The sequence below is a fragment of the Typha angustifolia genome, chromosome 4 (assembly GCF_048772165.1).
Source record: "Typha angustifolia cultivar Huaian chromosome 4, ASM4877216v1, whole genome shotgun sequence".
In the NCBI taxonomy this organism is placed as follows: Eukaryota; Viridiplantae; Streptophyta; class Magnoliopsida; order Poales; family Typhaceae; genus Typha; species Typha angustifolia.
The window spans coordinates 340,632-361,151 of NC_133242.1; the positions used below are offsets into that span (position 1 = coordinate 340,632).

General features: G+C 38.2%; 5 protein-coding genes across 18 annotated transcripts; 1 reads left to right on the forward strand and 4 right to left on the reverse strand.

Annotated features, from left to right (window-relative positions):
- Positions 1-457: 457 nt before the first annotated feature.
- LOC140758850 (homeobox protein HOX1A) lies at positions 458-9,762 on the reverse strand. Of its 11 annotated transcripts, XM_073095207.1 has the most exons (12): positions 9,166-9,762; positions 8,970-9,080; positions 8,790-8,867; positions 8,060-8,347; positions 5,033-5,722; positions 4,334-4,499; positions 4,097-4,220; positions 3,881-3,993; positions 3,179-3,754; positions 1,859-2,230; positions 1,558-1,674; positions 458-1,440 (listed from the first exon to the last, which is right to left on the reverse strand). In XM_073095207.1, the coding sequence occupies exons 5-12, from the start codon at positions 5,587-5,589 to the stop codon at positions 1,087-1,089; spliced, it is 2,379 nt and encodes a 792-aa protein (XP_072951308.1). In that variant the 5' UTR covers positions 5,590-5,722; positions 8,060-8,347; positions 8,790-8,867; positions 8,970-9,080; positions 9,166-9,762; the 3' UTR covers positions 458-1,086. The 11 variants fall into 11 exon arrangements, with proteins under 11 accessions (XP_072951308.1, XP_072951310.1, XP_072951309.1 ...); XM_073095209.1 differs by having other exon boundaries at positions 8,060-8,344; positions 8,970-9,762; XM_073095208.1 differs by having other exon boundaries at positions 8,060-8,344; positions 8,790-9,762.
- Positions 8,249-10,013, reverse strand: LOC140759054 (signal peptide peptidase 1-like). The gene is made up of 6 exons (XM_073095518.1): positions 9,975-10,013; positions 9,769-9,838; positions 9,592-9,691; positions 8,970-9,165; positions 8,790-8,867; positions 8,249-8,347 (listed from the first exon to the last, which is right to left on the reverse strand). Exons 1-6 carry the CDS (start codon positions 10,011-10,013, stop codon positions 8,249-8,251), a joined length of 582 nt encoding a protein of 193 aa, XP_072951619.1.
- On the reverse strand, positions 9,764-12,740 carry LOC140758852 (signal peptide peptidase 1-like). Of its 2 annotated transcripts, XM_073095217.1 has the most exons (8): positions 12,128-12,740; positions 11,919-12,034; positions 11,655-11,806; positions 11,455-11,540; positions 11,063-11,190; positions 10,628-10,679; positions 9,975-10,061; positions 9,764-9,838 (listed from the first exon to the last, which is right to left on the reverse strand). In XM_073095217.1, the coding sequence occupies exons 1-7, from the start codon at positions 12,165-12,167 to the stop codon at positions 10,042-10,044; spliced, it is 594 nt and encodes a 197-aa protein (XP_072951318.1). In that variant the 5' UTR covers positions 12,168-12,740; the 3' UTR covers positions 9,764-9,838; positions 9,975-10,041. The 2 variants fall into 2 exon arrangements, with proteins under 2 accessions (XP_072951318.1, XP_072951319.1); XM_073095218.1 differs by lacking the exon at positions 9,764-9,838 and having other exon boundaries at positions 10,046-10,061; positions 11,124-11,213.
- A 659-nt stretch (positions 12,741-13,399) lies between these two features.
- LOC140759055 (putative disease resistance protein RGA3) lies at positions 13,400-17,098 on the reverse strand. The gene is made up of 2 exons (XM_073095519.1): positions 16,775-17,098; positions 13,400-16,246 (listed from the first exon to the last, which is right to left on the reverse strand). Exons 1-2 carry the CDS (start codon positions 17,096-17,098, stop codon positions 13,400-13,402), a joined length of 3,171 nt encoding a protein of 1,056 aa, XP_072951620.1.
- A 1,013-nt stretch (positions 17,099-18,111) lies between these two features.
- On the forward strand, positions 18,112-20,281 carry LOC140759176 (E3 ubiquitin-protein ligase APD1-like). Of its 3 annotated transcripts, none has more exons than XM_073095663.1 (8): positions 18,112-18,272; positions 18,377-18,603; positions 18,688-18,793; positions 18,885-18,959; positions 19,192-19,418; positions 19,511-19,580; positions 19,656-19,947; positions 20,030-20,281. In XM_073095663.1, the coding sequence occupies exons 1-8, from the start codon at positions 18,167-18,169 to the stop codon at positions 20,109-20,111; spliced, it is 1,185 nt and encodes a 394-aa protein (XP_072951764.1). In that variant the 5' UTR covers positions 18,112-18,166; the 3' UTR covers positions 20,112-20,281. The 3 variants fall into 3 exon arrangements, with proteins under 3 accessions (XP_072951764.1, XP_072951765.1, XP_072951767.1); XM_073095664.1 differs by having other exon boundaries at positions 20,025-20,266; XM_073095666.1 differs by having other exon boundaries at positions 18,116-18,276.
- Positions 20,282-20,520: the final 239 nt, after the last annotated feature.

Below are 20,520 nucleotides of genomic sequence, written 5' to 3' on the forward strand. Positions count from 1 at the left end.
CTAAAAAAGTCTTTATATGTTTATAATTTAAGTGAGATAATTAATTTTTTTATTATTAAATTTAATTGAGCATCACTAAAATACTATATTATATTTGTTAGAGAAGATATACAGATTTTTAATATAATGCTGTTAAATAAATAAAATAGTCATGATGCTTAATTAAATTTAATAAAAATATTAATAATTTTATTTTAATCATAAATATAGATATATTTGACTTTTAAAAATACATATGAGTAAAACAATGTTAAACATTGATATAGAGAAATAAAGTGCATTTACGTCAACCATGAGATCCAAAGTTCCAAACCTCCTGTACTCAAAGCTGTCAGAGTCGTGACGTTTATTTTTCTTTAAAACTCGTAGTTGCAAAATTTCTACAGCACAAAGCTTTGCAAGATCCTATTATTTACCAATAAACGTTTATGAAATTGGGAACCAGTACACATTAGCATGAGAATTGAAACAGACCTTCAGTTATATTTCCTCCAAATTTGAAGTGTCTAAGTCTGCCCCAGTAGTTATAATAGGTACATGTCTGGAACTGGAAATAGACAACCATGGCATCGGAACCAAAACAAGAATTAGTGGTTTGGAAACTAACTACATCTCTTTCCTCAAATATAACATGCTTTACATCTTGTGAAGGTCTCATGACTAATGAGACAGTGAGAACACTGACACCACCATGTGTCCATGCATGAGAAAATTCATTAACTGTTACATTTTTATGCTGTCTAAATCTTCGAGAATTTGTAAATGAATGGCATCTGATGGAGGGTCAGAATTACACAAATCCTTCCTGTCTGTCGGTAGCCAGACATATGCATCCAAGGAGAAAACTGCAAATAAGCTTAGCTTCTCATGTGGCTTTGCCAGATATGTACGAATCATCAACGACCTTGATAGTTTTTCATGCTAGATTGCTAGACCATGGATAACTGATTTACCAAGTGACAACAAAGGCATGTCTTGACGAGCACGAAGATTTCTGCCATTCAACTTTGAAATCCAGACAATCCTTGATTGCACCAAGATTGCTCTCTTCCATAACTATCCCACTGCAGCTAGCTAAGACGACTATTACCTGCTCTTTCTCCTCCTCAGCTCACGTGATATTGCCTTTTTCCTGCTACTGTCTGCAATTTCTTTCAATCTCTCGGCACCACTTATGTCATTTGCAGATCCCATGTTGGTTTTTAGAGCTTCTTTTGAATCTTTAGCCCCCTCTTGTTTGCTCGGCAAGTTCTCTACCACCTTCTTATCAGACTTGAAAATTTTCTTTCTAGTTCTCGCCAATCTGCTACTGTTTTCACTGGTAGAAGCTGCTGGATCACAAGTGCGAGAAATTTTATCAGTGGTAGAAGCAGCTGGGTTGTAGGCTTCTTTGCAAGAAACTTTCATGCTATGACGCGTACTCTCAAACCATTTACTGATCTGCAAGCAACACATTCTGGTATCAGTACTAAAGGAGCAAAACACACCACAAAGCATACTCAGATAAGCAAGCAGACAGACTGAAACCCATGCACACACACACACACACACACTCACACATATATAGAGAGAGATAGACAGGACCTGACGGAATGTCAAGCCAAGCTCTTGTGCCATACTTTCTTTTGTCTCACGACTAGGATATCGGTTTACATTAAAATATTCACGAAGTTTCTGCCATCAAATAAAATTAAACAAGAGTAAACACAAGAATTAATTTTCAGTAAATACAATTAAAGGAATTCACAATCTTTGACGACTATATAAATGAAGCAAAGCATGATGCACAAAATTTCACTCAAACCAGAAGTATAGAGATAACCATAAAAAAATTATAGAAAGGTATAATTTCAAATACCTCAGAAATTAGAGGACCAAAATGCTTTTTCTGAACAGTAGAAGAGTTGGCACCACTAGAATCAGGCTCCCGAGCATCAGCATACTGTCTAGCAACTGAATCGTGTATGCCAGCAGAGTGCAACTTTTGATGTGTAACCCCTGGAGAGCTTTCATGCACTGCTTGTGACATTTGTATTTGACCTAAATCTAGTTTTCTTGCCGCATCATCCTTATGCATGACCCCAGTCCTCCTAGAGCTCTTCCGACTCTCTGTGGAGTGCAATTCCTCACAGGTAGTCCAATGTTCATCTTTCTTCCCTTTCTTCATTGCGCTCCTTTCAGACCAATCTTCATCATCACTTGACTCCGAAGATTCCTTACCATAAGTCTCCTTTGAATTCGAAGATCCCATATAAAAACAGATGAGAAATGTTAGATGACATATAATGGACAATGTAGCAATTTGAAATTGCCCATAATAAACAAGCTAAGAAGGTGAAATAGACATGTGTGTTCGGCTATAAATCAGCATCTCAAACAATATCCATCAATGTTGGGTGTACCAAGAGCTGAAGGGAGAACATGCATTAGTAGAACATAATGCACAGTTACATGATTTATCAAATTCACATTCGTAACAATTCATGGGAGGAGAGAGGAAAAAATGGTGGGCTTGGGGACAGGAAAAAAATGGTGGGCTTGGGTGAACGAGAAGGGACCCATAGGTGACTTGTGGGGTCACCATTACACAGTAATGGAAAAATGACAAAGACATGAAAATGCAAATTCAAAAAGAATATTAACCAAGATTGATCCATTAAATGGTAAGTTGGCAACATATCACTGAGAACAAGATATCCTTCTTGTGTAATACTAGAGCATCAATCTAATGTTTCAAGGATATATGTACCAACTTCAGAGATTTTTGCGGCAAATGGGAATATCAGACTTTTGATTAGTTAATATAATATTTGTAGTCTTTCAGAGAGGAAGGTGCTGTCAATGGCTATATATATATAAACATAAATTTTTCATATCACTTGAAATACATTTAATATGCTCAGATTTTCACATGAGCAGGCCTAGATATTATATATAAAAGTCTTAGTTTTCTGTTCACAATTTTGTTACAGACAAATGGGATGACCAATGTTGTAACTCATGATATCAAGTTCAGTAAGTTGTCATACTACCTAGACAAAATTCATGAGGAAGGATATAATTGTTGTTGCAAAAGAGGCACACTGGAAATAATGAATAACAATCTTTTTTTTAATCAATAGGTCTTCAAGCAAGATATGCATGTGCGGAAATGCATGTGTAGAAGAAGGGAACATACCTCATATAGCTTCTTGTAGTCTAAGCGTTCACGCTGTCGCTGTCTTTTTCCCTGAACGGGTGAGACCTGCTCTTGTCTCAGGTCAGCCTCCAGAGAACAGAGTTCCTGGCCTACTGAATTCCCCTTGCTATCCATCACACTTTTGACTGCATCATCATGATCCACTGGCTTGAGAAATGATAACGAAGATGTTGAAACTTCAGCCAGACCTGAGTTAACAAGCTCAGCACAGAAATCATCAGAGTCTGATGTAAAATCTGACTCATCTGAGCTTGATAGTTTTTTCTGGCTATCTCTATCAGGATCTGGACCCTCAGGATCATAATCATCATCCTCTGAATCATCAGAAGGGAATCCAAGGTTATCATACTGGTTTTTCTGTTTTGAATGCTCCGAATCCTTAGATGAGGCAGTAAAATCTGATTCTTCAGAACTTGATCCTTCTTCCTGATCCTCTATATGAGACTCTAAAATATTAGGATCATAGTTGTCATCCTCTGAATCATCTGAAGGAAAATTTGACTCATCATATTGCTTAGCACCATTTGAAATAGCAGCTGCCTCAGGAAAAACTTTCTGCAAAAAGAGAAAAAGAAAAGATCAGCCATTTATTGGATTATGACTTGGATCATACATCTTGAAAAATAAGATAGCTTTAATATACAAAATTTACAAACAAAACTGAACTACATTAAGTTTTACCTCCCATGAATCCTCTATTGAGAGATCACTTCCTTGAAATTCATTAAGTAAGTCGATACAATCTACCTTGCAATCACATGCAGGGCACAGCCACCCTTGATCTCCTGGAGGGACTGCAAGAAAAAGCAATTAATTAGCATCATTTTTCAAATGTTCCACCACTACCAAATAATACTTGAAAATTTAAACACAAATATTTAGAGGTTCAGATGTTACTATCTTCAGTCAGCAAAGGAGGGTTCAAGCACTTTTGGTGAAACCCTCTGTCACAGATTCCATCACAAAGAATGATATCATTATTAGAAGTCACATCCTTTGAACCACAATTGGCACAAGAAATCTGCAATAAGATGATGTAATGTTCCACAGGTTACTGTCTTAATAGTCTAAACAGCAATACAGGATAAAATGAAATGAGATTGTACATTGGTATGGTCAGACAAGTTCACATACATCCTCACTGCAAATTTCTCCCTCAGCATCAAATAAAGACTCCTCAAGCTTTCCCTGAGAAAGCAAAGAATCTATACGCTGGAATGCATCACGTAATCTTAACTTGTATTTTAAAATTTGAGTTTTAGCTCGTTCCAGCTCCTTCTCAGGTCTAATCTTTTCCAAGCTGCAATTTAGAGGACAAATTAGCCATGGTAGAAAGAGCAATATGAAAAATTATCAAGTAGCAACTACAACACAAAGAAACATGCTAGGTAGTGGTAAAACCACCTAAGAAAGCAGGAAGATGATAAGATATGCTTTGCTTATGATGTTCATGGTGTGGTAAGTCTACAAATTTAAACAACAGAGGGTTTTCCCTATGTGATGTATTTAAACTCAATTAAATTCCAAATGAGATGGTCGCGTACCAGTTACATTTTTCACATTTTAGATACTTTCTAGTTCTACTTTTAGTATCAAACAATCAAATACTTGACATAACACTGAATTTAATGCCTCGCATATCTGTTGATACCAATTCAATGTGCTTCATTCATGCATTTATTAACAACACAAAATGTTACATGATTTAAAAAGAAAAAAAAGTAACTTAATTACATTTAAAAATATTAAAAGGCAAAATTCTAAAAATGTCGGATCAAGAATTTAGCAGTTATGGAAAAAGAACATCTAAAATGCAATTTCAAGACGGCATACTTTTGTCCTTTCCATCCTTCACCAGAGTAAGCATCGATCAAGTTCTGCTCATAGCTCATCCGTGTCAAAAGATATCTCACTCGATTCCTACTTGCCAAGAATTCATCATTGGAAGTTCTTTGTGCTTTTCTCCTCTTCTTTTTTCTTTTCGTCATTGGTTGTACAGCCTGTACCGCAGGCTTCATTGCCTCTGCAGGACTCTTACTCTTCACATTTGACATAGATCGAAGTACTCTAACACCATCTTGAGAGGATCTTAAAGAATATCTTCTACCTCTTAATTTTTGAGGGACTCTCTTCCCCTTCTGTGATAATTTCTTGGAGCACTTTTTCATTCCTTGTGTCATATCTTCCTTTTCTGATTTAGACAGAACTTTTCTCTCATGCTCAGCTACAACAGACAGTTTGTCGGGATCTAAACCATCAGGACATGTAGACATAATATCTGCAGAACCATTTTCCGACTTGAGATCCTGCTCTTTAAGTTCTGAATCTTTCTTAAAGCATGCATCATTTCCGGCATCATTATTGTCTTCAATACGGCTGGGAATATTCATTTCTCCTCCACAAGAAAGATCTAAAATTGATTTTGTTCGTGAAACAATTGGATCATCACACTAGCAATGCTAAGGCACCTGTAGAACCATAATGAACCAGTGAGCTTCGTCCTGATCAAGTACGCACATGTACCTACATAGTTATAAAACAAATAATATATGTAATTGTATTTCTAAAAATTAACAGGAAGACTGTATAAGTACTACAGACATATTAGCAGGTGGTATTATTTACCTATTTACCAAGAGGAGCAGATCAGCTGGAAGAAAACAACTCAACTTGCACATATATGTCTCAAAACAAGGAATGAGAAAGCCAAAAGATTATTTAAAGGAAGAGCAAAAGATGTAGCAACATCAATAGTTGCTAGCATACGCTCACATGTGGTATGATATGAAAGAATAGAGCTGAAACAGTGTATAACTTTGAAAGTTACCTTCTGTCTTTAATAGAATAGCGACACCTTATGGGCACTGTCCATTTACTGCATTTCTACCATAGGTGACTAAAAGTCTGATGTTCAATCACTGTAAGCTGGGGAACGCTTCTACACCAAGTTAGGTTTGTTATGCTTAACAATTTTCTAGTTACATAATGAGCCACTTGGCAGAGGATCTCAATTGTTGTTTTCTTAGCTTGTACTACTTTTGTCGCATATGGGAGCTCACCTATGTTGCAAGTGAACTCACATTCAGTTACTTGTTACATGGGAACCAATAAAATTCAAATTCAAAAGCAATTCTCAACTTACTATTACAGGCAATAATTCCAAAAGAAGTTTAGACTTGACATTCGTCAGCTCAACATGGGTTCCTTTTAGCATTTGTAATCAAGAACTCTCAAACTTGATTTCTTGTTCAAAATCATCCTATTTTCTGGTACACGGAATCTCACTGCAGTTAATGCACAAGATTTCTACTTCAATCCTAATTTCATGATCACCCACATTACCACCAACACCACCTGCCTCATCTTAAAAAGAAACATTCTTCGCACATCTTAAAAAGACCACCCTACTAGGTTTCCCAAAGCTAATCTTGAATAATTTAACAGATCAACTGCTGCATATTCTCAACCCATTTAATCTCACCTATAACTCTCACAACAAAGGCGACTTCAATGAGTTCACCCTCTTAAATTTTTCCAGAATCTGGACACCAGCATGCCGCCATGATGAAGTACAATCAAATCTACAGAAATTAAGTGGAAGAGAACTCAAGAGAACACAAGAAAGAAAAAGAGAAAGGAAAGCGAAGGGAGCCGGAACTAACCGTTCAAATATAATCGACGCAGTGAAGAAAGGGGGTGCAAAGAGGGGCTTTTTGCCGGGATTTTACAATATCATCACAAGAAAAAGTTGGCTCCTCTCTTTCATTGCTTTCTTTTTCTTATTTTCTGCTTCTGTTTCGAGAATAGCGTGCGGGATATCTTTATTTATACCCCCCACAAGAATAGAACTACTATCTCTTTGCAGAATAAACACAAATAATCTATCTAACTCTCTTCTAAATTCTTTCTTAAATGAATCAAACCCTAAAATAGGACCACTTTCTACCCTCCTCCACAAGAATGTAGTGATGGAAAGAGAGAGAAGAATGAAAGTGACGAGTTGGATCTTTGGTTGCTTGGAGGATAGAAGAGAGGTACGAGCGATTAAGGTCAGTGTCAGTCCCAGTAATGGAGTCCTCAAGATTGCGGATAGATAGATATAGGAGATGGAGAGGGAGAGAGAGACGAGGGTTAATTTTACCGTTGGTACCTTGTCGTCCTTGTTCGCTTGGCTCGGCAGACCGCGGGCTATGGCTCTCTTCGGCCACGGAGAATGCGGTGAGCGGTCGAAAGAGTATGGAACTTGCAGTCGATGCGTTCGATCGCGCCGTGTTTCTCGCCCAGGACAGCGGAACCGAGTGCCCTGAGATCGCCCTCTACTTGTTTGTCTAATTTCCACTGTGGCACTAACGAGCACCTCTGCAGATATAATGTGGGAGAGAGAGAGAGAGAGAGAGAGGAGAGAGAGAGAGAGAGAGAGAGAGAGAGAGAGAGAGAGAGAGAGAGGGAGAGGGAAAGTTCTCTAATCTTTGCCACTTGGGCATAAATCAAAGGCCCAACTCCGCTATCTGTAGTTTATCGTCCGCCACAGATCTAGCAGGCTCGCCTCTTAGAGAAATGGGCCGCGTTTGGGCTAGAGTACGTCTTTTTATTTCAGTGAGGTTTTTACTTATACCACCTCCAATTTTCCTTATTTGCATATATGCCCTTCTAAATTTCATATATATATATATATACCCTTGAAATCTATGATTTTTGCCTTCTACTCTTCAAGTTAAAATAAAGAGATTTTTGAAGAGTATACACACAAAAACCCTTCTACAATCTGTCCAAAATAGAATTACTGCTGTAGAAAAAAAATTATCTGATGGATTCACAACAAGATCTGGGCCTTTTTCCGACCAATAGGGAACATATTACCTCAGTTTATATTGTATTCATAGTCCAAGAGTTTGGAAAAAAATTGCAGATAAATTCCCATGTATCTCGTGCGTCTTGTAAACATTTCAGTAGATTCCTAAGTTAGTGTTGTTGAAAATTCACATGCCAAGGTCCAGAATTCTGTGATGGCATCAATATGAAGTTCTCTACAGGTTGAAACCTTGATCACTACTCCACTTTATTGCTAAGTTTGGCATCTGAATCTTGTGAGGCAGAACTGCTAGCTGAATCATCATTAGCTTCTTTAGCCTCGTCATACTCCAACTGCTGAGAATGCATAAAATCAGAGTTAGAAGCAAGCAAGAAAGAAAAGAAGCAGAATAAGGGGTCAAGAAATTCTATGCATAATGCATTATTAGGAAATACTGAGGTTCTATATTACATGCTTTCATCAAGTAAACCATTGGTATACTCTACCAAATACTCCAAATATTAAATGCAATGCAACTGCCCATAAGGCCTATTGCATTTATTTAAAGAAAAAAAATAGGACATATTTCGTTCAGGTATTGAGCTATTCTGGTCAACAATCTGAGGTTTTCTACCTATTTTACCAGTGACATAGCAACTTCTTCTACAGCATATTAAACTTTTCCCAACAAGAAAGAGGTTTAATTACCCAAAAATAAACTAGGAAAATATAGAAAATAACACATAGAACAATGTATGCATATCAACTGTATAACATTCTCGTAATAGATAAACTAACCGGTTTTACTTCCCCATTCCACAAGGAGTGAACAGCCACAAAACCAACAACACCAGGTACTATGTATAGAAGTGCAGGCTGAAATTCCAATGTCAGCAACAAAGAGAATGGGCAAAAATGGAGGACGACAAATAGTCTGCACAATTACCAGTTGAATTTAATGCAAGCAGAAGAAATCACCTGTGCAGCATTAAACCAATTCATTACAACAATCATGAGGATCAGTCCCAATGTGTACCCAGCAAATGCACTATTAAAGTAACGATACTGTTTTCCTCTTGACAAAAATTCCTGAAACATAGCGAGCGATATCAATTGATATAACAGAAAATTATTTGCATTTCCAGAAAGGCTAAGATTTTTCAAGTTCAGACACCTGCAATCAGCCAAGCCAACAGAATCTGATGCATCAGCAACTAAAGTTCTCTACATGAACTCTTATCTGTCAAGATATATATGTGGTAAAAGAAATAGCCATACAAAAACTTGTCTGATTTATCTACAAACATAACCATGACTAGTTTCTAGTTTTCTACCATGATACACTCCATGATTTATTCATACAGCTAAGATTCTAGTAGGCCGCCCTCATTAATTTAAATCTACCATATCACTAGAGAAGTCTCCTCTGGCCATACGAAAACTTGTCTGATTTATCTACAAACATAACCATGACTAGTTTCTAGTTTTCTACCATGATACACTCCATGATTTATCCATACAGCTAAGATTCTAGTAGGCCGCCCTCATTAATTTAAATCTACCATATCACTAGAGAAGTCTCCTCTGGCCGTTGGATAACGAGTTATCAGTAAACCCAATTGCTATATTCTGACTTTTCCACTCCCAGTCATACAAGACATCGAATATTATTAGCGTCATAGACCAAGAGACATTCAAAACTACCAATATAAACTTTCAAAATAAAATTCAATATCAGATGTGGTTCAATTCTTTCTCCAAGTATTCAACTACTCACCAGGTATTACAATATCACCAAGTCCAAGCATAGAGAATGGACGTGAAGGATCTGAAGTTGGAAATAGAAGCTGAAAAGAAGATGGCAAGTAACTAGTAAAATAAAACATGAAATCTCAACCTGGATGATGATGAAAAATAGATATGCAGAGTTGGGGTAAGCAGGAGAGAGTCAAGAGACTAAAGCTAATAAATGGAATAACTGACCTTTATAGGAGCATCAAATGATTTAGCAACACTAACCATCACCGGAGTAAAGAATACCCAGAAAATATCATAAATAAACAGTCCGGCCTGTATATTGAAAAGACATAGTTCATTGCTCATTAGAAGTTTAGAACTATGCAAAGATTGTCGAAAAAATAGGAAATTCCATTTAATTCATGAGGAATCATCAGAATACTTGCAAATTATCATATACAAGGATGACATCTCAATATTATGACACAAGCATATTTGTGATGAAACAACTGAGATTAAAAAAAACAAGAAACACAGAATACAACGTGTTTGATGTGACACCATCACTTCATGTGACATGATTAGTAGGCAGTCAGAACCCTCGTGACAAATGGTGATATCATGAGATGCAGGCCACTGCTTTCCATTCAGATCACTTGTTTTAGTGGCTTAAAGTCAACTGATTATTTTAGCTGACTTTACCTTTTATATCACATTAACATTGTTGCATGCAACCTTATCTTGTCACTCTAGCTCATTACCCGAGATGTTACTGTTTGGTACTTTATAAGTTTTTATGCATCTTCGAGTCTTCTAACATTTTTTTTTTTCAAAGATGATACTTGTATATTATCCAAAGTAGATGATAAGGAGGCCAAAAACTTCAGAATTTAGCATACCAGAAGAATAGCACCAGTTTTTGAATGATCCCAGTGATAGCATCTCAATTCCCTACAAGATGAAATAATGAGGCTTTGACAAATAATTTCCAAGAATCAAAACAGTAAAGTATCTAAAATAAAGTTGACAGCACAAAGTGCATTTGTATTTTGTATTAGTAAATGTAGAATTACACTAAAGATATTAAAACAAATGCTAAAGTTGTGACTTGTGAAGGAAACAAGTGACAATATGAGCAGGAGGTTCATTTTTCAGAAGACTGAATATGAAGCATCTGATATTTTGGATGTTCAAATCAAATACCTCACACATATCCCAAATTTAAATGAACTTTGAAAAATGTTGATCAAGTCCCAGAAATGATAATGGCAAATAATAAGAAAGCAGAGAGCATCAGTTTCAATAGATTCATAAATCTGGATTCACAAGAAAACCTGAATGGCAAATGCAATGCCCAGAACATTGTTTGTGAGCCAATGCTTTTTTGTAGCATACCATACACAAAAAAATGTTCCTGGGATGGAAGCAACAATCTGTGACTTCGTGAATTCCACTGAAGCAGCTGCATGCAATGAAATAATATACCTAAGCATCATTCAGAACCAAATGACCACAAATTAGCAGGATGCAATACAACTAGGAAATCTAGTGAACTTGGTCTAGAAGGAATTTGGAAACAAAACGAGAATTCTGATTCATCTGAATAAATAGATGAGCATACCATAATATTAGACAATATTAAGGTCATCAGAAGGAAAACAATCTGTTCTCAATAACAAATAAAGGATTTTTTTTATTAAAAAAAAAAGAACAGGAGCATACTTACATTGGATGAACGGTGCGAGCCAAACAATCATGTTCTCGTTCCAATCTTTTGGAAGAAAACGCTTAATAGAAGGTAACAAGGTTGCACTGCACATGAAAGGAATAGCAATTAGCAAGAGCATTCAAATCAATTAAAGTACAAGCTACGATGATTCTCAGTGTAGAGTCAATATTCAGAATAGAAACGGAGTAAGGACATACAAGAGTGCAATGATTCCAAGAACAATGAAGTAACACGTCAGCACAGCGTTAACCAAATCTTTTGATACAAACTTGAAGAGAAGAAACAGTGACAGGAGCACAGTACTCCCCACTAAAGGAAAGCGCATAGCATGCTCATTTGACATAGTCTCCTGCATTAGTTAGAAGTTTAGAAGTGCTTGTCACTGGTAGCATAAACACTATCATGCTCAGCATTCAAAGAAAGAAAAACAACGTGAAGCCAAGTCACTATGTAATACTCACTGATGGTGGAGTTGGTTTGACTGATCGATAAGAACCAACATAAACAGTTAGGAATGCTGTCATGATTACATTCAAATTGGAATCTACTTTCAAGATAAGTGGAGCAAAAGTTAGGCCTGTGAGCAAACACAAATCCAACTGCATCAATTCAAGTTCTTTTCTATTGACCAAATACAATTGTTAGACAACAATAGTGAAATAAAAAATACCTGCAAGAGCTAAGTTGGCAGCTCGTTCATGTGTCTTCATACTAGACGACTTATCTGAAGGCGCCGTATAAAAAGTTACGCAATCTTTATATGGAATCAATAATATAAACAGATTCCTATGAACAACTACACTAACTAATAAACATTTGGTCTTCTAACTCTTTCCTGTTTATGCCCTGAGAATTTTCAAGAAAAGAACGAATCAAATTCACTTTATATAATATAAGAATCCAAAGCATACCATAACACAAGATAATATATTTTAGAATGCCTCCATTATAATCGCTGCTTTCAAGGGAAATATCAAATAACGAGAAGAAATACTTAGTTTTCTGAAAAATTAAATGCTTATTTTCCAGAGATCTACTCAGGATGGTATCAAATTATCTTCAGCTATACATCAATGATCTAAAATCACAGTAATTCCACGAAATCGATATCTCTGGATCCGGGGGAGAAGTCGATCCGATCATGATTCCTAATACTACACCCGGTTGGTTAGAATCCTGATCCCCCGAAAGGGACAGAGAAGAATGAATTCGAAACGCTCGGGAAGTGGGAGACGGTGGGATCTACAAATAGAAAAGGTTCGGGAAGTGTTGTGGGGACTGGGCCGTACCTTTCTTGCTGCGGGGGATATTGAATCGAGGAATGAGAATCTTTTTTCCCCCATTCCAGTTTGGAGTTCGAACCCAGGAAGACTAGTAAGTGTGGAGCACTTTGCAGAGGAGGAAATAAATTAATGGTAATTATATCGATGTTTAACTCTCTTCGCTCCAAAGATATAATTATTTATTCTGGGAAAGTTATTTTTATTTAAGTGGATCCGAATTGCATAAATACCTAATGCAAATTTGTAAAAGTATAGTACAACCATACATCTACATGCAAAAGATATGTAAATTTAGAAACGTATTATTACTAAACTAGTATTCTCCTTGATTAGTAGGTACGTCTTGTATTTAAAAATTCAGGTCAGAAACATTTGACTATTAGCTAGATAGGAGCAGTTATATGAAATAAATCCATCTGGTCGTGCAGTCCGACGAAGTCTAAAATGATTCTTGTTTTGTTCACAGTCAAAAGTCAGAACAGATGGAAGATAACAAGAGGACAATAAAGTCAATGTTGTCCTGTTGACGTATGTTAAAATAGATGGACAGATTAGAAATAGTCAAACATCTATTGCTAGTTGCTTGCCTTGTTGAAGATTTGACCTGGCTAGTTTGCAGCAATGCCCTCGAAAGTAACAATTAGCAAGAAGTGATGTGGTCAAGAAAGAGGCCAATCTCGCATCCCTTGCAAATAATTGCGAGACTTGAGAGACAACTTGGTAAGAGAAGGAAACCGCGCTTCTTCTCCGCCGACTTCCACCAACCACTTCGGAAGGGGTTGACCTGGCTCTACATCACTCAACATCAACTGCTTCAAGGCATCCAAACGCCTCACAGATCTCAACTCCTTACAAGCCTGAACCTTTAGGTACCTGAGATGAGGTAGGTTTGACACTTCCACCAAGCTTGAGTTGCCCACTAGCTCCAGTTTCTGAACACTATGCAAGTTCTTGATCTTTGTTATGCTTCCGGAAGCAGCAAGAGTTAGCTGCTTCAAAGAGGTGGCATGGTGCAGGAGTCCATCTGGTAGACACCTCAACTTAGGACATCGAATAATTCCGATAACCTCGAGGCGAGGAAGAAGCAATTTACTACTTTGCTCCTGGATGTCGTCGCCGTGGTCGTCCGGCAGCCACAACCACTCCTCCCAATTGGGCATGTTCTCGAAGAAGAGACGTGTCAACTTAGGAAAACAACACGAGAAGGAATAATGTGCTCCTTTTCCTTCATATAGAAACTCAGATCCGATGCTTGTGATTGCACTAGCACCTGAAATTTTAAGGATGTCCAGCTGTGGAAGAAGCCCCAAAGCTGGCAGTCTATCTAAAAGATTGAACCTCTGCAAGATTAAAATTCGTAGGTTAGGAAATAGAGAAGCTACCATGAACCAGCTTGGAAGCTTACGTCCATAGTACCCTTCCATGTGAAGTAGCTCTACCCGTGATGGCAAGCAGAGCTCTTCGAAGACTTGCTCAATCCGCTTGATCTCCTCCTCTTGGTACGGCGTGAGGAGGGCTTGCATGTCGAAAATGCCAGGCGGCGTACAACTTAACGTTAGAAATCGCAGACAAGATTTTGCTTCAAGCATAGCAGCTCTTGCTTCATCTTTGCTTGATACCCTTTCCAAGTTGAGCACTCGTAGGTGCTTGAGTTTATTGAGAAATTTTAGCTCTCCCAAGGTGCATGACTTGCCTTGCTTGTCGTTATTACTCACTACAAAGGCAGTTATTGTGTTCAATTGCAGTAGCTTCCCTAATCCAGCAGGCAATCGATTGATTGACGTATCTCGGAGGTTGAGGTATTTTAAATTTGTCAACGTATTGATCTCCTGAGGAAGGCTCTCCAAGTATGTACAGCTCTCAAGGTCTAAGTACTCTAGATTCTTGAGATTACCTATATTCTTCGGTATCTCTCGTATCTTGGCTCCAAAAAGACCAAGAAAACGTAGGTGAACGAGGCATCCTATGGATGCAGGTAGAAGACCAAGATTAGTCCCACGGATCACTAGAGTCCTCAAAAATCTAAGCTTCTCAAAGATCTCCAGTGGAAGAGCTTTAAGAGATGGGACGTTGTAGAGAACAAGAGTCCTCAGCGTGGTCTGCTGCATGATCAAGTCAGGTAAGGAGTCTGCATCTGGCTCGTCAAATATAGCTAAGCGGCGTAGCTTTTTCTCCGACGACCAAGGCGATCTTGTAAGTGATATTGTACTAAGATCTTTTGTGCTGCCAAAGAAACACTCCTTGGATGAGAGATGACGAGAAAGAGTTAGCACGAGATCATGCATGCGACAAACCTCTCCATCGTGGACTCCAGGATTAGGCTGTAGGATGCTCCTCCGAATGAGCTCTTGCCAATACCCTTCTGCCAAGTCTTCCAACGACGCCATGCTACTATTACTCCCTTCTGGCTTTACAAAACCCTCAGCTGCGCAAAATCTAACGAAGAAGCCTATTTTAATTGTACGATCTTCCGGCAAGATCAATGATAAGCATGTGAAGCACTGCTTGAGATGAGAAGGTAGATCTTGATAACTTAGGTATAAGGCTCTCGATACCTCTTCAGGAAGCTCCATAGAATTACAAGACCATGCTGAGTTATTAACCACTTTCTCCCACTCATGTATTCTCTTCTTTTTCGTCCTCAGGAGCCCCCCGATCGCCTTGAGCGCGAGAGGAAGGCCGTCGCATTTTCTGACGATGCGCATGCCGACATCCTTCAATTCATCCATGTCGCCTTCCTCGCCGTCTTCAAACACCATCTTGCTGACCAGCGACCAGCCGTCGTCGTCCGACAACTTCTCGACGTGGTGGAGGTGAGCTGCTCCCATCCCGTTCGCAACGGCTTCGTGTCTCGTCGTCAGCAAGATGTGACTCTCGGGCGAGGCACTGCGCATAGGCTTCCTTAACAAATCCTCCCACACCCTTGCGTCCCAAACGTCGTCCAAAACTAAGAAGAATCTCTTGTCCTTAACCAGTTGGCTTAGCATGGGCTCGAGATCCTCCTTCTCTCTAGCTTCACCGGGATCACCTCCGGCGCGCTTTATTACAGCTCGTAGTAGATCCACCTCGGAGAAGTCCTGCGACACGCAAACCCATATCGGGTTGCTAAAGCTATCTAGTAGCCTCTCGTCATTGAAAATTTTCTGAGCAAGGGTAGTCTTCCCTATACCACCCATCCCGACGATGGCGAGGATGGAATATTGGTTCTTTTTGGTCTTCTTTGTGCCTCTTGGCTTCTCCTCGCTAGTCGTCAGCAACTCCACCAAGCTCCGTGTATCGTCGCCGACTCTCTCGCCGACGAGGTCGAGTTCCGCCACGTGTGAAGTGCTACGGGTGATTCCAGTACTTAATCCTCCGAGATCATCGTGAGGTGGGACGGCGATCAGCTGGAGCTCGGATTTGTCTTTAAATAGCTCGTCGAGGAGTTGGTTGAGGTATTGGATTCTACTCCCCATCTCACGGCGAAATTGAACTTTAGCAAGCGATAAAGTTAAACGATCACGTACCTGATAATAATAATAATCGAGAATTAGTTAAGATAATTTTTTTCATTTTGACCGTTATTTTAAAAATATATTTCGAACCATCATAAATTTTTGTTTGATTGTTAAAACACATACTAAACATAGTGTTTTAAATATAAAAGACTAATTAAATTAGTAAATTGACTTGGTGTAAGTCTCAATAAATACGAAACTTTAGGTCTCGTTTGTTTTTAGTTTAAAAAAAAATTTCCAAATTGGTTCAAGGACTTTTAATTTGATTTAGTAACTAAATAAATTTTTTATATCCAACTAAGTTTACTCTTAAAAAAATTAAATCTAAAAAATAAGAGCCACTAATTAAGTTTGGGAGTTAGTTTTAAACCAAACAAGTACTTAAGTTGCGGGAATTAAAGAAGGAGGTCAACTTTCAATCAAAATGACAAAATCTTGTCAGATAATTATACAATAGTCAACTCTATCATTGAAGGAGTTCGGCTACTTACTCTTAATGGCTAATAAAAGAAAGAAACCAATTAACAACTAGCATACCAATTCAGTGACAGTAATAGTAGTACTCACGGACGACGACGACGACGCCCAGCTACGAAGCTCCTCCGCCTTGACTCGGCACTCATCGACGATATCCTCGGCGTCGTACATGATGTCTCTTAGTTCGTCGAGCCATCGGTCGACGGCTCGATCGGCAAACCGCCGCCTCTCGGCGTCTGCGAGGATGCCACCTACCCTCTCGAGCCTCCTGTGGAGCTTCTTCATCTCGTCGGGGATACCCAGGAACTTGACCACCTCATCTTGCGCGAATTGGAATAGCATGTCAGAGAACTTGGAGACAAAGAAATCAAGGTTGAGCGCCATTGATTGCTTCTGCGTGTGTATGGAGGTGTGCACCAGTGCAGGGGATTAATTTGAAGTAACTGCTGATCGGGATTGGGCCTTGACCTCTGAAGTATGATTGTGATGGTCAACGGTTCAGTTAGTAGGAATTCAAAATTAATCAAGGCAAGATACCCATTAGGAAATTGTAAAATTAATCAAGATCAGTTACACGTTTCGTCATTTACGCGTGATTAGAGTTGAAAATTGGAGTTAAGTACGGCTTCCAACTTCAAGTCGCCGTCTTCTCCAGTGGTCCAAGAAGTCAATATGGGAAAGTCGAATAACTCTTGAAAAATTTTATCAGTCAAATGTGGATAGATGACTAGGTGAAATGTCGACATGTCTCTAACTCCTCATAGTTAACTGGGTCAATATGTCAAAGGGATTGCTTGTAAGGTCGAATAACATTATATTGTAGGAATATCCTTTGATTCAAATTTCACTACGTACCGAGCAATTATGATTCATAAGTGCGTAAGCAGCGTAACTGATGCATTAGTGCATATCCAATAATTGCTGAAATCTTCAAGTTGACCAAAAAAAAAAAACCATGTTCATAATAAATAACGATTTAATTGGAAAATAAGTGTTTGAATCATCCCACTTCCTCCTTTCATCCCAAAAATGTGACATGCTAAAGCACAGGCCGGCGTAGTAATTTCACATTCATACAATTAGATAGTTTATTAGTTAGCAACTTAAACTGTTAGATTAATTAATTATCCAATATATTATCAGAACTAATTTTCCTTAAAGAGTCAAGAGTTCAATTAATACATCTTTATTTCATGTCATCTATTCTGAAGGATAATTAAGTTCGTTTGTATGCCCCTATATTAATGCGATATTACTCAAATATATAGAAGATACTAATTAGTAAGATCATCGAGGGGAAAAGTCTGTTAGCCGGAAGAACGGTAGTTAGACCTTAACGTCCATCTACTAGTCTTCCCAAACTTCCAACGTAGGAGGTCTGGTAGCTTCCTCCTTCCATGTTTCAGCTTAACTCTTCTCGATCACTAGATCTCTCTCTACGATCCCCATCCCATGGATTACACAATGGATCGACTACCTCTCTACCACGGCATGCCTCCTCCCAGATACCATCGCAGATGTGCTCGAGCTCTCATCCCTCTTCTTGCATGGCTAGGCGGCACGTAAATTTAACCATCTCCTCTCAAATATATCGTCACTCGCTACTCTTAAAGCTGCCATCTTGCTTAATTAACCCCAAGCTCTTCAAATCTTAAATCACAGTGGCTCTCAGCCTTCGCTATGGGTACTACGGCAATAAGCGGCTGGCGTTGGGCCCGAACTCGTCGTGGATGACGTCGGCGAGCTCGATATTTGTCGAGCAAGTTCAGGTGAAGGGTGAGGCAGAGCAAGGAGTAGTGCTACATGGATTCGAGGAGAAACCTGAACTTAGTTTGGAGACTAACTGGAGTGTCTCAAAGAACTTATTTGTAGACAGCTATGGCAGAAAGGTACTACTTAGTTGACAAGCTAGTAGATATCACTGTGATCATTGTATGAAAAGTTTCCAATTTTTTATTTTCTCTTCTCTGTAGGGGTTTGCCATGTGGTTGAATGAGGGGTCAAGGATTTCGATCTCATGGAACGTGGATGATGGTAGTGGTTTAAGATATGACGATGTGATCATTGTTTTGATCAAGGGTAGTTAACTCTGTTTTTGCTGAATTTTACCTCTGAGTTGCAATAAATTTCTTGTGTTTAGTTTCACTGTTTGACTTATTTATTTCTGAAGGAGAACAAAATCGGGAAGAGTTCCAGAGATTGTACTACACAAGCAACCATTTTTTTATGGGTGCTTCTAAAGAAGGCAAGCAATATTGTATTTGTATTATTCTCATTTCTTGTTACTTTATTTTCTTTCAGCAAATCATATATATATATATATATATATATATATATATATATCACTTAAAGGTGCATTTACTTATTATTACTTAAAATATTTGATGGACGATAATTTTATAATATCAGAGCAATCACATTAGGCTGTAGATTTCTAAGTCAACAAATCTTTATCTAATTAGTGCTAATTTATTCAGGTGGTGGGATATCGGAGTACACCGTTCCTGACGACAATAGTTATTATTTTGGGCTAGTCAATTTAACTCCTCGAAGTGTTGCGATGACCCTGGAGCTTAACATTACATCAAAGATTTATGATACCAGTAAAGCAAATAGAATTTGTTCGACAAGCAGCGGGCCGTGCAAACTCGATCTTAGGTTACTGGGAAATCGCTATTACGTGCTAACAACACCAGATGGTGATGTAAGTTTTACCAACGAATTATCAAGCTCATTACTACTAAAGTTTCTCATAGAAAAATAAATTTTTTTGATGAACTTATTATACATTTCCAGGTTCATCTCAAGGTTTGGAACATCGAGATTTCTTTCGTGGCACGTTTGATTGTGTATTTCTTCATCACAGGTGCATAAAAGTTTCAAATCCATCGACCCATTTGTAGATCTTCGATCTCTTAGTCATGACCATTTTTTGTTGCAGGATTTGTGATAGTTATTGTTTATTTCATCTTGAAGCATCTTGGAGCTTGTAATAATTCTCAACAAACAAGACAAGATCAGACAATTACAGAAGCTGAAACAGAACCGATAGTAGCAAGAAAAGAGATGCCCTGCACTTATGGTGCGACTGAAGAGGATCCTGAATCAAGCTTGTGTTGTTCTTCAGAGGACTTGTATGATGGCAAGATATGTGTGATCTGCTACGATGCAAGGCGAGATTGTTTCTTTACACCTTGTGGACATTGTGCTACTTGCTTCACTTGTGGACTGAGGTATAATTTGTGTATCTCATGATAGATATCAGGAAATAAAAAATATATGAATTATAACTTTTATGGGGTTGTTGCAGGATAGTTCAGGAGGAAAACAAGGTGTGCCCAATTTGTCGAAGGCTTATACACAAACTAAGAAGACTGCACAGTCCTTAATGAAATGATCTCGGTTGCGAATTCAATTATCCTTTTCGAGGCGTTTGCATATCTGAGTTATTGTATCTAATAAAAGCTGCACAAGACTAGTAGTTGAAGTCTTTATTTTGGAGACTTGTGGGGAGCTTGTAATCTAGATGAGATCAATAGATGTAGTTAATGACTAGTTACTTCTCATCCTCTTCTCGAAAATATACTCCTGCCAAGTAAAATTTAATAACATATACCACGTTAGACACCATAAAAGATTAAACTATAACCAACAAACAAACTTCTCCTGCTCCAGAAAAAATAACCAAAGAGGATCACAGACTACCATAAGCTCATCAAACATTGAAGAATAGAAACTTATCACCATTGGTTCGCTATTGTACCAGAACTAATGGCCACTAATTAATAGTAAAAAGATAAAGAACT